This window comes from Aphelocoma coerulescens, assembly GCF_041296385.1.
Source record: "Aphelocoma coerulescens isolate FSJ_1873_10779 chromosome Z unlocalized genomic scaffold, UR_Acoe_1.0 ChrZ, whole genome shotgun sequence".
Taxonomy (NCBI): domain Eukaryota; kingdom Metazoa; phylum Chordata; class Aves; order Passeriformes; family Corvidae; genus Aphelocoma; species Aphelocoma coerulescens.
In genome coordinates, this window is record NW_027184085.1 from 71,782,771 (window position 1) to 71,798,722 (window position 15,952).

General features: G+C 43.8%; 1 protein-coding gene across 1 annotated transcript; it reads left to right on the forward strand.

Moving 5' to 3' along the window:
• Positions 1 to 88: 88 nt before the first annotated feature.
• Positions 89 to 15,664, forward strand: RAD17 (RAD17 checkpoint clamp loader component). The gene is made up of 16 exons (XM_069001660.1): positions 89 to 476; positions 2,591 to 2,872; positions 3,554 to 3,637; positions 4,325 to 4,481; positions 4,963 to 5,099; positions 6,213 to 6,265; positions 6,359 to 6,484; positions 6,570 to 6,639; positions 7,255 to 7,366; positions 9,371 to 9,565; positions 10,007 to 10,092; positions 10,399 to 10,545; positions 10,973 to 11,119; positions 11,866 to 11,986; positions 12,833 to 12,890; positions 14,360 to 15,664. The coding sequence occupies exons 1-16, from the start codon at positions 444 to 446 to the stop codon at positions 14,571 to 14,573; spliced, it is 2,022 nt and encodes a 673-aa protein (XP_068857761.1). The 5' UTR covers positions 89 to 443; the 3' UTR covers positions 14,574 to 15,664.
• The last annotated feature ends 288 nt before the right edge of the window (positions 15,665 to 15,952 follow it).

Below are 15,952 nucleotides of genomic sequence, written 5' to 3' on the forward strand. Positions count from 1 at the left end.
GCCGCCGGCGCGCGCCGATGGCGTCACCGCGCTGCCCGGCGCGCCGCGGACGGCTAAGAGCCGGAGGAGAGGAAGGACCCCTCGTCGCCGTGTGAGGGGACGCGGCCCGGCCGGGATCGGAGGGGTGAGAGCTTCCCGGGATCCGCCGGGCAGCGAGCCCGGAGCGGTGAGAGCTCCCCGGGATCCGCCGGGCACCGAGCCCGGAGCGGTGAGAGCTCCCCGGGATCCGCCGGGCCCCGAGCCCGGAGCGGTGAGAGCTCCCCGGGATCCGCCGGGCCCCGAGCCCGGAGCACCGAGTCACACCGAGTGTTACCCCGCGCTCTGCCTCCCCCCGGAGCATCGAGTCACACCGAGACCCAGGCCCCGGGATCGGATCTCCGCGGGGGCAGCGGGGCCCGGCGGGGGCAGCGGGGCCGTAGGCGGAGTGGTTCCCCCGGGTGAGGATGTCCGGCAGCAGCCCGGGAAGGCCGGCGGAGGTGGGTCCGGGGAAGGGGCACTCGGCGGCCCGGTAGTTCCTCCGTGGGCTCTGTATTGGCAGTTTATCCTTTTCCAGTGAGGGTTGTTCGTTTTTTGCTAAGGGAGAGGTTTGGTTTGGTGTCATTGCGTGTGGAAGGGACCCTCCCCCGCCCTCTCACGGGGTACCGCGGGTAACTATGCAAATTGAGCCAAAACCAGCTTGTGTGAGAGGAACGGTGCAGCGGCCGCTGCTCTCTGCCAGCTGCTGAGGCGTCGCGGGCACAGTGGGAGCTTCTGACAAAGTTTATCAATTTATCCCATTGAGTCACAAAGTGCAGAAGGGACCCCAAGACCTCCCACAAACCCGCAAACCGCCCCAGACCCTCCCCGGAGAGGAGCCCGGGTGCAGCCGGACCCGTGCCAGCCCCAGCGCTGGTCCGTGGGTCACGGCGAGGGGACTGAGCACGTCCTGTAACTGAGCCTTACACAGCTGTGCCCTGCACGGTTAAGGACGCCAGGCCGGATCTATTCATGCAAATGTGGCTAATGATGATTAGACAAAGAGATCTTAATCAGAATTATTCACTACACAGAACAGGGACTATAAGCACTGCTACGGTTCACTGTGAAGCAATAGTTGAAATATGAATATAATTAATATTATGTGAGCAGTGGAAATAGGAAGCAAAGGCTGGCCTCAATGATCTTGGAGGTCTTTTCCAGCCTTAATGGTTCTGTGAATCTGAATTTTGAAGTAATTGTATTAAAGCCAGCAGAAAGAATTACTGAATAGAGATTGATGCTGCTCACGCCAACTGCTGAGCCTCAGGCAGTGACCTTGAGATCACATCATCCCCACTCCAGGGCGGAATCCCCACACCCCCCAGGAAGGGAAATGTCAGGAGACGCTGCTGTTAGCATTTGGGACGGGGCTTTTCTAGTCTGAGGTGCAGCCCCCTCAGTCAGCTGTGCCCAGGCTGCACCAGCTCAGCAGCTCTGCAGAAGTTCTCAGTGCTGTCACTCAGTTGTTCCTTTCTTAGGGGGTTTTTCCAGCTCTGCCACAGCTTCAGCTCCCTCTCAGGACGCTGAACTTTGGGATGGAGGAGTCAGGCTGGTTTCAGCACTATGCACCCCAAAAGCTGTGTGACCCTGCTTCTGCATTCCCCCCTGGGGCTTTGCAAACAGGGCCTTGCTGGAGTTGTTTGAGCCCATTCCAGGCAGAGCCTCCTGCTACAGCCAGCTGTCAGGCAGTGTCCTGTCTGTCAGCACTGTGCTCTGTTGGTTTATGAGGTGTGTAAACTGTAGGGTTTCACGGCCCTTTTTGGGGATGTTGTGTCTGTTCTGTCACTCATGTTTCCACCAAGGGGTGTTGGCATCCAGCCTGTGAACCCTGCACCGAGGGGCTCCCATGTGGCCCCTGTGGTGTTATTTGGGCCTTTGAGAAGTCGCAGTGGCAGGCCAGTCTGCAGCCCTGGAACACCTTGAGGTGTTCCTCAAATCCAGAGTTAAACACTGGTGCTGTTAGCAGCGCTGTTCCTTGTCGCTGGCGTGGGCTCTGGTTCAGCCCGAGCTGCCCACTGCAGCAAACACTCCCTGATTTTACTGTGCTGCCTCAATAGCTGTTCTCTGTGTCTAACTTTTAAACACAAATGGTTGCATTGTAAATATTTTTTTAAAAGGGGGAAAAAGTGCCACATACTGAAAACTACACAGTGTGAATATGACCTTGATGTAAAAGTGGTCCGAGTAAGCTGATGCTGCTTTTTCATTCTTTTTTAATTCTTTAGGTTGGATGTGTGTTTGTGGAGTTCTCAACTTGTTCTGATGTGCCAGTTTGCTGTAAAATGCTCCTGGCACAACGATGCAGCTTTTTTTTTAATACAGAAGAGTCACAGAATCCCAGGCCAGTAGTAGTTGGAAGGCCCATAAAGCCATCCAGTGCCACTCCCTGCCATGGGCAGGAACAGCTTCCACTAGACCAGGTTTCTCCCAGCCCCATCCAGCCTGGCCTCGGACTCTCCCAGGGATGGGGAAGTGCACACTCGATACAAATCTCCCATTTCCTAGAGGTAGCTGTGCCCAGCTAAGGGGAGGAGAGCACTGCATTGCTGCCACAGCGTTTGTGTTTCCCCAGGTGACGGATTGGCTGGAACATCCATCTGATGACTTCTTTGGCAGCACAGGTGTTCCCCCTTGGGCAGTTCCTGTGCAGCCGCTGAAAGGCAGCTCTGGCAGAGGCCGTCGGCAGAAGCAGAAAGACCTGAACCCTGTGCCAGAGAACAGCAAAGCCAGAGCTCCTCCCCGGAAACGAGCGAAGCCGTGTGCTGTAGAGCTGCCCCGTGCCACGTCCAGGCAGAACCGGAGCCGGGCCCAGGATGAGCTGCCCTGGGTGGAGAGATACAAACCTGAAACTCAGGTGTGAGAGCTCCCCCGAGTGCCAGTGTAGCAGTGACATCGTAGGGACACGTTGTGCTCCTGTCCTGGCCTGCACGGGCCAGGCTCTCACCATACCCTGTTTGGGTAAAGCACAGGGGTTCTGGGTCAGGGATTCACTGCCAGCCACTGCACAAAGCAGACTCCAGCGAGCTCTTGATCTGTAGCTGACACACGTTCCCACAGGCTTCCTGAGGAGGAAAAGCTGCTGAGGAGATGTTGTTTCCTGTCACTTGTAAACTTTTGAACCTGTTACTGAATTCCAGACACATCTGATAATTCCAAGCACTGGGAAAACCCAGCTGTGTGGGATTTGCAGACGTTCCAAAAACCTCTGCAGTGTTAGAGTAAAAAAAGTCAAAAGGACCAGCCTCAGCAATAGCTATGGAGTATCCTGACACCGACAAGACTGTAGTGTTATTACTTAAAGAATAATAAATAGCTCATTATTTCCTGACTACAAGGAATGGAAAACTGATTGTTTGAGGAAACAGGTCGAGATGATGATCCTTACCTGTGGCATTGCTTCTGCAGAGCACACACGTAACTGGAACACATACCAACATGTCCGTTGACATTTTAGTCAGCATTTATTCTATTCTCTATTTTTAGTAGAAACCAAGAGTTTAATTTATAGCTTTCATATATTTTAACCTTGTTTCAGAATGACCTCGCTGTGCAAAAAAAGAAGATTGAGGAAGTTGAAACCTGGTTAAAAACGCATATATTTCAGACGCAGCCAAAGCAGGTAAAGTTGCTAAAATCAACAGCTGGAGGTACCAAACCATACAAGTGAGCTGGATGCAATTTCAAGTTCAGAGAAAAACCTCACCTTAGAGACAGTGATTGTGTATCTTCTGCATTGTAAGAAAAACTCTAAGAACATAGGTTAGAGCTTGTAACATTTGTTTTGGGCTTATGCTCCTAAGAGGTGGATTCTGAATTTCCTCAGAAATGTTATTTTCTGGCATCCAGTCATAAATCACAACTCTTCAGTATGTGCTTGAAGCTGCATTTTATCTCTCCCAGGTTAATTTTTAAGTCTCATAACACATTTCCAGTTGCACTGCGCTGGTGTAACAGGATGTTTTTAATCTTTATTGGTAAGAGGCATTCTTAGACACAAATTGCCAGCCTTGCCTGGTGTTTTCCAGAGCTGGTTCTCCAGTTCCCTGTCTGCTGTGTGGCAGTCACATGCAGTTTATGTACCAGAGGCATTAGGAACAGAGCAAGGCTCTCAGAGTCCTGGCCTGGTTCTCTCTGTCCGAGTACTCAGCAGGTAAATTAACAGCTCAAAATGTGTGACTGGGGTTTCTCTGGGAGAGAGGATCGTTACCGGAGAAACTATAGGAGAAATTCAACCAATATTCATCTTCAGCCAACTGTCAGTCTTTACTTATCACATTTGTGATTATGCTTTGTATCTCTGTGTCAGGGTGGCTCTGTCCTGCTGCTGACTGGCCCTCCTGGCTGTGGAAAAACTGCAACTCTGCAAATTCTAGCCAAAGACCTTGGCCTTCAGGTGCAAGAATGGACCAATCCACTCTCTTTAGACTTTACAAAGGAAGACTTGAGAAGTATGTTTGACCATGGTAAGTATGTTGGGGGTTTTTATTTTTGTCTTTTGCTTCCCTTCCAGTTACTTTTGTGGGTTTTCTATCTTGTATTTTTGCTTCTTTTCTGTTTGTCACATATGAAATCAGATCCACATCCATGTAAGTAAATTCCTTAGTGCTTAATGAGAATCCTTCCGTTGCTTTTTTCTGGAAAGGGATTTAGGTTTATTACAGTGTTCAGTCCAAAATAATTGACAATCCAGATCAGTGTAGGGAGCTCTGTAATAGCCTGGACATAATTTGAACCAAATAAATGAAAACAGGTAAGTGTCTTTGTCTGAGTCCTCAACTGAATTACACCCCTTTAAAATTCTGCTGTCCTTGTCACAAGTTTGCCAAAGGGCTTGTTCATTGCTGCTGTCAGAAAATAGCACGGGTGGGTATTAGTTCGTGTGGGTATTTATATTTTACTTGGTATAATATAGAATACATATTTTTAATTAGTTTTCTTTTTCAGACTCAAATTTTCATACGTTTCCGAGTCAGGCCCAAGCAGCTCTCTTTCAAGATTTTCTATTAAGAGCAAATAAGTATAACAAACTTCAGATGCTTGGGGAGTCCTCAGAAAATGATAAAAAGCTTATTCTTATTGAAGTAAGTGAAAACTTGTGAAATGTTGTGTTGAAAACAGTACCTTTTGTTGTAATATTGACATGCTAACTAGCTTCAGATGCTGGGTTGGTGTTTCCCAAAGTTGTCTGCTTTACTGCAGATGAGGTCTTCATTACTTTTTGGGTCTCTACAGCAGTCTAGAGCCACGTCCTACCTGTAGTTATGCCACAGAAGCAAGGCAGAAATGGGAGTCTGGTTTGAGCACAGAAATATGTAACAGTATCCAAAAGTAGATCAAACAATATTGAGAAGTCATTCCCATGTTTCTGGATGATTAAGTTTCTAGAAGTATATATGTATATATATATATATGTATAAACAGAAGGAGTGGAAAAACCACCACTATTCCCGTTGTTTAATGATGCAGGAGAGTGTAGGAAACACATGAGAATGACCACAGGCAGAAACTGTTGAAATTTAGCACTTACTCCCTGGTATTAAACAGGTGGTGGTGTTTAGGGCAGAGGTGTGAACTGAGGGTTTGTGGGCAGCTGCAGGACAAGGCTTTATTTGTACTTGTGTACGAGTGTGTTTCAATAGCAATTTCTTTCTGAGCTTTTCAATTCCTCACCTGAGAGAAATTTTAGAAATTGATAGTCAGGTTGTCTGTAAACTTTTAAGACCAAAACAGGCAGAAATTCTAGCAGGGTAAAGTGATGCATTGTAGAATTTAGGAAGCAGAGGCTCGTGTGAGTTGTCTTTATAAAAGTCACCTTCTTGAGTGGGTCCTGTCAGACCTCACATGGGTATCCTGCCCTCTTCCCCAGCGGAGCTGCTTCCTGGAGTGTTTCTCCTCCGGGTTAAACCCTTGCTCACAGGCAGTGTGACACCCAAGGCTGTGTCTTAGAAAACTGAGACAGAAAGAAAATATTTCTTTTTAGGTGATCATTTTCCATAATGAGACATACTCTGCTTTGGGTTTGTTTCCCCCTGCTGCTCCTCTGACTGTCTCCAGTGTCAGCTGTGTTAAAATGTAGTTTACAGCAAGCAAACCAGGAATTAAAAATGTGTGGCTGTGCAGTGTGCCGTGACAGTCAGTCTGTGGAAGAGTATTTACATCTGGATGTAATGACAGCAGCTCTTTGTTTTGCACAGGATATTCCTAACCAATTCTACCGAGAGCCTGGCAGTCTACATGACATCCTCAGGTCAGTGGCAGATAAGCTGTTAATTATCAGCTTTAGCCACTTGCAGTAAGCTGGAGTTTGATTTTCATCACATTTTGTTGTTCTGCAATTCAGGAGGTTCGTTCGTACAAGTAGGTGCCCCCTTGTCTTCATAATCTCAGATAACTTCAGTGGAGACAGCAACCAGAGGTCACTATTCCCCACGGAAATTGTAGAGGAGCTGTGTATATTCAATATTAGGTAAGATCTTTTTCCTCATTAAAGCGTGCTTCAAATAATTGAGAGGTTAGAAACTAAGTAATTTTTTTTTAATGAACTTCGACAGTTTCAAGCCTGTTGCACAGACAAATATGATGAAAGTTCTTAATCGAATAGCTGCAGCTGAAGCCAGTATGGTAAGTTGTCAAAGTTCATAACTTCTGTGCAGTGCTAGGACCAAAAGATTGCACACTTTTATGTCTGAAATATGTTATTTTTGTTACTGTATTTGATCTTTGATAACAGAGCCCCACATCTCCCCAAAAATACCCATTTTTCCCCAGGGCAACAAAAAGCAAGGAACAAGCGAGAAAGGTATCTTGCTTTTAAGATTAGTTTCACTTGATCTGTGGTCCCAGTTCACAAAGTTACTTCTGAAAATAACTGTGCTTATTACAGTAACTATATAAATGAAACAAATAATAGGAAGAGACATAATCTTTCTTGTATCCAACAAGGCCAGAAGAAGTCATGAACCTGAATCCTGTATTGTTCCTGAACTGTTTTGATTACAAGCAAGTATCATATTGGGTGACACCTGGCAAAGAGTTATGTGCATTTTTCTCTTTAATATTGTTATATAAATTGTGACAGTGTGCTTAAATGGATTACGTTTTTTAAAGTCTGCAGTATGAGGTAGTTTGAGCACGTGGTGGATGATACATGGTGTCTGTTTATGGTGTGTGTCAGAGGTGGGTTCTCATAGCCATGTTCAAATACTCCTTTTCCTGCTCTTCTATTTTTCCTTGTAGAACAGAGAGAAGAATTACACCCTTGATAGAACTTCTCTGGAGTTGCTTTGCAGAGGTTGCTCAGGTGACATAAGAAGTGCAATAAACAGCCTTCAGTTTTCCTCTATGAAAGGTAAAAAACTGTGGCTTTGTTAAGTGAAGTGGTATTTTGACCGTTTCTGCTGAAAACATGTTCTGTTCACAGTTGCAGCACAGCTGGGTGAGTTGCATAAACATTCTTGACACGCTTCTGTGGAGCAGGAATAAACACAGGCTGTGTCGGGGCATGAGTGGGTCTCAGCTGTTGCAGGCTGGGGTTAAACCATGACATGTATGCATATGCTGATGTAATTTAGTGAAATACCCTCTTTTCTCCCCCGCTGTCTTTGCTATTTGTGTTTGCTGCTCAAAGGTTTAATGATGCAACCTTAGTTTCAAAGGGATACTTTTCATTGCGTGGTTGTTGCATTTCCTAAACTGATCATTTTATGAGCATTTTACGTCTCAGTAATTGTTAAGCAACTGATGTATGCGAGTTGCATTTGTAAAAGCAGTACTCTGGCTTGTGTTGTTCATTCTAAGGACTGTGAAATGGTGACATCATTTACATTCAACTTAGAACTAAGGAAACAGACTCATCAATTGTCTTCTGCTTTGTGAGGTAGAGCTAGCAATGATACTGTTTCTGTCACACATTTTTTCCTTCTCATTTGCTTTGCAAACAGAAAATGTGCTCGTGGAATACAAGATTAGAGGTAGTTTCAAGTTCATTTTTTAAGAGGGAGTGTTGTACTTTTGAGTTTTAGAGTATATTGAAATTGGCTGGGCAATGTTAGTTAAATTACACACAGCAGAGAATAAAGTTTCTACATTTAACTTGCAGACATTGAAGGTCAAACATTCTGATGGTGTCTTCAGCTATACCAAGCTTGGATTGTTCTGTGTTAATGAGAAAACGAGAGGATTGCTCTCAGTGGGATGATTATGCCATTAGTATGAATGGATTGGTGATATCTGAGGAAAGCATGCAGTATCTCACTGCTTGACACATCCCCCAGACAATCAAAATAGTCTTCAAATAACTAGTTTGTGTAATTTTTAATAAGTTACCTTGGAAATGTAAAACCATGACAGTTAGAACTTGGGAGAAAACAGAGACATATGGCTTTGGAGCTTTTTGTGTGTGGACTATTGGAATCGTACTGAAGTCACACTGATCATTCTCCTCTCACATTTTCTCTAACGTTGAGAAGGTGCTTGAACAGAACACCTTTAGTTGTGCAGGTATTTCAGTGAGGTGAGTGATTGGTAGCCAGTGATACTTACACAGACACCCATCTCCTTGTTGGAGCATGCAGCATTTGTTTTTATGTGTGTAAGGTTTATTTCTTCATATGTGTGTATCTATGTAAGCACAATTGATACATTCACTTTGTAACACTATTAATGGGTAAAATAGATCCATGGTAATTGTGGGAGAAAAGAAAAATACCTAAAGGATAAAGTCTCTTACCTCAATAAGGAACATTCAAATGCCACAAAATCAAACTGTGGGTGAAGATTTCCAAGTTTATTAACTCAGAGTAGAATAAGAGTTTTATTTCATGAAGCTCATAACTTTGTGGAAGATAGTAGGCAGTTGGAAGAATCACCTAAATGAAAGGGTTTCTTTGCCACTTTCAGGGAGGTTATTGTACAGATAATGCCAGTAGAAGACAAATTGATACGTAAACAGGATGTAACTGAAATATAATTTAAATATATTTGTACTTGTGCTTTATAAACGTGAAATTCTAAACATGGTCAAGTGGGGAATGTATCAGAACTAGACAGGATAAGCCTGAATGCTTTTTCCAAAGACAGCTGTTTATTGTTCAAAAAAGTACTTGGTACCTCAGCTGTGGCTTAAAGGACAGAAGTGGAATGAAGATAATGAATGATGCTAATTTAGGTGGCTGGGTTGTGTTCCTAATAAATGAGTTTTCTCATAGTGCTCCCATTTACATAACCTGTTCTGTTCCTTTCATAATTACTGTTTGTTCACACAGAACTTCAGCAGTACCAACATAATAGAAAACTTCTGCAGAATCATGTACTCTGTCTTGATTTTATTTTTTATTTTTTATTTTATTGATAGACTGCTCATTGGAGAAAGAATTTTGGTCAAAGAAGAAAAAGAGCTCCACAATAAAATGTGAGGAAGCAGGAGTATCCAAAGTACAAAAGAAAAGTAGACATGATACCTCAGAAGACCAGGAGATACAAGCTATTGGTGGCAAAGATGCATCCATCTTTCTTTTCCATGCTCTGGGGAAAATAATTTATTGCAAAAGTAAGAAAACTTATTCTCCCTTTCAGTGGGCAAAGCATGTCAGCTACTAATGGCTGGAGTTGCTAAAGTGAGGCTTCAGATGGCCTCTGTCTGGGATGTTTGGTTAATAACAACAGTATAAAATCAGCTGAATCGGGGTCCCTAGTGCCACTGGCTGTGCACATTTTGGTAGTAATTCACAATACTGGCTCCAAAACCAACTGAGGAGAAGTAGTGAGGAGACGGAATACAAAAATAATTTTATTAGATTTGTTACATGAAACTTAATGCAACTAATTGTGTGCTGATGACTGTGTAGTATTTACTATAATAATTAAGTACCTGTGCCTGTCCCAGAGCTTTCTAGGAATGGAAAATGCTATAATTTAGCTGCTGATGGGGCTGACAGTTGCCAACAACGCTTCTGAACGTAAGGACTAATGACTGTGCAATCCTTTGCAGGAGAAGCAGTGTCAGAAGCAGAGTCCCCTCAGCTGCCTGCTCACCTGTCCAAACACCATCGGGACACCTTGCTCATTCAGCCTGAGGTACTCCTGCAATGGCTCCATGAGTTCAGCTGGGTTTGAAACAAACCAAGACTCCTAAGTGATTGGTGCAAATTCTCAGTCACATTGGTTTTGTTACTGATCTCAGTTGGCGTGCATTCAGTCTGTCTGAGTTACAGAATAACTCATCTGGAAGGGACCACTGGGGCAAACCAGCTCCTTGTTGTGTCTGGGCATCACTGCACAGACCTTGTGTTCCAGCTCCCTGACCGAGGTGTCACAGCTTTTTATACACAGGATCCTGCTCCTTATCCACTTGTAAAATCTGAACTTTTCTTCTTCTAACAGGGTATTGTGGAAAAATCACATAAGTCTGGAAGCATATTCAATCTCTACCTTCACCAGAACTACGTGGACTTTTTTTCTGATATAGATGATGTAGTGAGAGCCAGTGAATATTTGAGCACTGCTGATGTCCTTTGTAGTAACTGGAGTGTAAGTGTCACCTTTTTATAGGCACACACTTGGTTTTAAGTACTTTAACATTGAGCCTCTTGACTTTTCGCTGCATTTTTGAATGTTTGCTGCAAACTTAGGGTGGGAATGACATGAATTGTTAATGAATGCTAAAGTACATCAGCTGCAGAAGAGATGCAGAGCCAACGTTTTGTCCAGCTTCTGTCAGCATTTATTATGGTGGGTTGTAGTGTTTGTAGGACACTGTACAAAGTATTTTTGAGTAGAATATGTTTGTGCTAAGAAGGAATCAAACTGTTTCTTTTTTGCTCAGCTGCTTTGAATAAAAGTTCTGCAGTAATCTAAACTTTAAAATGCTGTGCATGTTGTGCCACTGCAGTTAGTGAGTGTGTTTCAGTGCAGATGAGCTGCCTCAAGCTCACACAAGGCCCAATTTCTCTCTTAGACACGGCTTGTGATGGAGAACTACAGTGCCTCCGTGGCTACCCGAGGGGTCATCCACGCCAACACATCCAGAGCCTTTGCCCACCAGCAGGGGGGAATGGGGTTCCGACCCTTACATAAACCCCAGTGGTTTTTGATCAGTAAAAAGGTAAAATCTTGATTTTTTGGGGTGTTTTGTTTTGTTTTTAGGGTTTTTTTTCCTAAGGTGTGACTATTGAGAATAGTACAGATGAAATTTGATCACAAGTGCTAAACTTGTCAAATACCCTGTTTTGATGTAATCTGCTTCTAAAAAGCAATTGCTAGAAGAGCAGTTTGCATCACACTCCTTTAATGTAAAAATAAATTGGAGGCCTCTGACAAAGTCTGATTCCTGTGTCCAAGCTGGCATGCTCCTGGAGAGTCTTAATCCTAAATTAAGAGAGACAATTGGTGTTGAAATACTGTTCAGTATTTTTAGAATTGATTTCCTGTGTGAGTTTGGTGCAGTTTGAAGCACATTGAACAGTTGTATAAGACATTTCTGCTGTTGTGGTTTATGTGTTTATCAGAAATAGCTCGTTCAGCAGGTCTTGGCATTTTGTTACATTTGAACTAACATGTTGGCAAAAAGCATTGCCCTGGATGGGTTGGGAATTCAGTAATCAAGGAATATTTTTTTTTTTTTTTATTTTAATGCCCAGTAAAAGGCAAAGTTGAAGGATCTACCATTTTTATGATTGGTATATCTTAACTGCTTATCTTTCCTTTTGGTCTCATTTCTCCTACACAAGTAGCTTGTGTGTAGTCATCCTGTAGCAGGCAGGAAGAAAGGCTGTGTGTTACAGTACAGAGCATCTGCATTAATAATGGTTTACCAGGTTTTTTACTTGTGTTCCCCCCCAACTCTTACAGTATCAGGAAAATTGCCTTGCTGCAAAATCTCTGTTTTCAAGCTTCTGTTTACCACCTGAGTGCCTTCAGACAGAGCTGCTGCCTTACCTTGCTATGTTAACAAACCCGATGAGAAACCAAGGTAAGATGGGTGTAACTCTTGATCTTGGACTCTTTTTACAGTTGCAACATACTGACAAATTTCATAAGCCAAAAGGTCAGTACTGTTTGTGCTTTTGCCTCAGTGGGATAAATTCCCATGGTAAATGTTACGTTGGTGATGCCCAAAGATGTTTCCAATCCCACACCCAAAATCAAAGCTGCCCTGGTAGGTTGGTCCAGCTGCAATGGTTAAGTTGCTCTCTAGGCTTAGGGCTTTTATTATATTTGCCAGAGGATTTGATGTGAAGAGTTTTGGAAACCTAGTAAGAAATATTGACTCAATCTTCATTGCTTACTGATACCTTTCCTGTAACATAAACAGACTTAGAACACCTCAAAAAGCCTTTCACAAATAAAATAAGCAAAATTCATGTCTGCAGTGCATGAAAAAAAATCTGAGATAATATGTTAGCAAACAGTTCATGCAGAAAAATTTACTTTGTGTGTTACATAATGCAAAAATTGCTATTTAGATAGCTGGGTCACTTATGCTGTTGTTAATTGTTTCTAATAAAAAGCATCATCTCTTAACTAAGGCCTTGACATCAGGTGAATTTTGTAGGCTGTGGAATAATACCTCTACATGACAAATACACAGGATGAATGTCAGGAATCTGGGATTTTGTGTGTAGGCCATCTGTAAATATGTTGTAGTAAACTGTAACAGGTTGGGGGGAAAAAGTTATGTGCACAGTGTTTTGGTATCTAAAATATTTCAAATATATACAGGAATACTCGACTAAGGTCATTGTTTATTTGCCAGCATGTTCAACTGTCTGTTCACTATGATCTGCCTAATATGATGCTGGTGGTTCTTTGTTCCTAGCTCAGATTGCTTTTATCCAAGACGTGGGGAGACTGCCACTGAAAAGACATTTTGGGAGGTAAGCTGAACTTCTGTCTGGACTTAAATAAAGTGAGACTTTATATAAATGTCATATATGAAGGAGAAGAGAACTTTCATGACATATGTCTGTGATGTGACATTCCCTCAGCATGATAATTTTCCTGGTTTTCCCGTTCAAATCTATTTATCATTACAATGTTGTAGCAGTGTTTCTACTCAGGTCTTGCTTTTAATCCTTGTTTAGCTTTCTTTTCCATTGTATCAAATATTAGCTCTGTCCTTGACATCTCTGTTTCTCTAGCACATGATCTGAATAAAACATTTTCTTTACTATTAAAGACATCTCTGTGAGAATAGAAGTGAATTGATGCAAAGAGATTAGTGCCTTTTGCCTGTTGTTTAATATGAGACAAAACAATCTGGAAGTTTGATAGGACATTCTGTGTTCACCTGAGTGTTAGAAGGTAAGAAAGAAAGTGCAGTAGGGAATTGTTCTTACTTTCTTTAAAGAAGCTGTATCCCTGTAGAAAGACAAAGTATTTTTAAAAGTTTTTTTAGGACTTATTTAATCTAAAATTAGATAGCTGCACTGGTTTTATTTTGTAGAAGTTTTGCCTGTGAGGCTGCTTAGGATAAACCTTTGTTCAGGATGCATGGGTTGTAGTCAGGCTGTAGCTACTGAATACTGGAAAGCCAGCTTTTCTGTCCTGTGAGACTGCAGTGCCCTCCTGAGAGGCTGTGGGTGGCTCAGGGGTGACACGGCATGAGGTGCTCTGTTGTGATTCTTGTGAGCCCTCTGAATCAGAGACTTCATTTACCCCAGCAGAGCCTCAGTTACACTTCCATAGCTGTGATACCTCTGGAATTTAAAAAGCTTTTTAATTGCTCTGTTTCTAGCAAAGAATCATGTTCACAGCTGCAGTGAGACAGACTTTCATCTCCTGACCAGGACAGAGTTTGTTGATGCGTCTGACAGAGCATCTCCTTCTTGTCCCTGGTGTTGCTGCTGAGTGTAACTGTGAATTTCCAGGCTGTGTTTCCAAGAGCCATCCTGTTCCCCAGCTGTTGTATTAAGCCATTTTGGTTGCTGATCAGGGAGGAAGGAGAGCATATTTCTTTGTAATCCCCCTCGTCTGAGCCACAAGGTGTGGAGCTTCTCAAATTAATTGTAACTTCCTTTTATTTAAGTTTCCCTGCAGCGTACCTGTGGATACTGACATTTTGTATCTGCATTAATAAGTTGGTGGGGTGTCACTGAACGTCTGTTCTGAGGGGTAACTCCCTGCTGAAACCACCATCATCCTTTTCCATCTGTTCAGTGTGCCGGGACTGCAGTGCATTGAAATGTAGGAATTTGCTTCCTTCGGGAATCCTGAGAGTGATCTGTGTGACTGAGCAGTCCCAAAGTGCCTCTGCCAGAGGGAATGAGGCTCTGTTTGCAGCGCTGGCTGCGGGAGGGCAGCCGCGGGCTCGTGCTCATGCTGTGCTGCACTGGTGCTTTTGCAGGCTGAAGCTGGAAGCTCTGGGTGACAAAGACCCCGGGGTGCCGGAGCTGTTCTGCTGCGATGGGGACGGTGCCGACGGCGATCCCGAGGGGCTCCCGATGCCCTCCAGCCAGTCCAGCGGGAGTGACCTGCCTGGCAGCCAGCCCCAGCCCATCGCAGCTCAGGCCATCCTGGAGGAAGAGGAATTGAAAATCGAGGAATATGACAGTGACTGAGAGACCAGGACACAGCCAGCGCCGTGCCTGAGTGGATTCATGTGCTGCAAAGGCCTTTGCTGAAAAGCATGGTCTGCCCAGCAGTGCTGCCCAAGCCATGCAGGAGAGCTGGGAGCCGAGTCTAGACCAGCTGTGTGAGCATCGAGACAGCTCTCGGCATCCTCCTCACTCTGCAGGGTCAGCCTGAGCTGAGTGCTAAGGTACAAGCTATTTCCTGCCCCTTCTGAGCCATGACACTGCATGAGGGCGATGACAAGAGAGAAATAAATGACTGAAATCAGTTTGAAAGAGACTATAGATTAGCAGTGTCAGTCTTAAGTTATTTTTACACATTTTAATCTACTTTGCAGTTGCGCAGGGTGTTTTCTGAGTACACATTCCTTAAGTTGTCAGCATTTGAAGGGTTTATTCGAATTCACACTTTCAAAAAAACTGCTGTTTGGAAGTTTGGCCCTTCTTGAAAGAAGAGGCTGAAATTTACACCTAAAAAGTCTGATGTCCCATACTGATGATGTACAGGAAACTTCTACTGTATTAATACTGTTTTGTACTGTGCCTTACAAATGACATAAATAAGATTTTCATGTCCTTATAAGTGGAAAAAATGCTGTGCCAGAATTATTTTGTATTCCTCTTGGAAAGATACTTGCATAACTTTCAGAGGGGAAAAGGCAGCAATTATCCATAGGTTGTACTTTGTAGGACGTTAAATGTGTCATGTGCAGTTTTTTCCTTGAATTGCAGTTGTGCTGGGGGAAACACTGATCTTGTGTTTGGTAACTGGCACATGATGGAGTGCTGTGGTTAGTAGTACCCCAACAGCGAGGAAAACAAGTCAAACCAAAACAGCTTTGTGTGATGCACGTTTGCATTTCTGTATTGCTTACAGCCAGTTTAGTGAGAGAAAACACGTGTTTATCCCCCCTGACCTTGGAGTAATGCTATTAAAGAGTCTGGATCTGTCCCCTCTCAAGGGACAGGTGTAGTCTTTTCATCTACAGCTATTGCTTAATTTTGAAGGGGGAAATTTCTCCCCTAAGTCTAAAATTCTGTTGCAGGTATACTCATTACAGCAAATCACAATGTCTTTGGCTGTTGATGACCATTAACCCTTTTCCTCCTCTCCAGGGTGCTTTGGATGGGCTGTTCCTGGGGTGCCTCCAGCACAACAATGAGGCACAAAATACTGATTTTTATCTTGCAAGTACACCTCCACCCTCCTTTGTTTTATCTTTCAGCTTTCTTTACAGTAGCACCAGCTAGTAGCAGCTGCTGTGTTGGCCTTTTCCTTGTTAGGGCAGAATTCAATACTCACCTGGCAAATCCCACCTGGCACTGTGAGCTACAGCGTGCAGAGCTGTTGTGCAAAACCTCTGTCA

Coding starts and splice junctions, on each gene's coding strand:
- RAD17 (XM_069001660.1), top strand. CDS start 444: ATGTCCGGCAGCAGCCCGGGAAGGCCGGCGGAG. Junction 5,100..6,212: donor AAAAGCTTATTCTTATTGAA/GTAAGTGAAAAC, acceptor TGTTTTGCACAG/GATATTCCTAACCAATTCTA. Junction 6,640..7,254: donor CTGCAGCTGAAGCCAGTATG/GTAAGTTGTCAA, acceptor TTTTCCTTGTAG/AACAGAGAGAAGAATTACAC.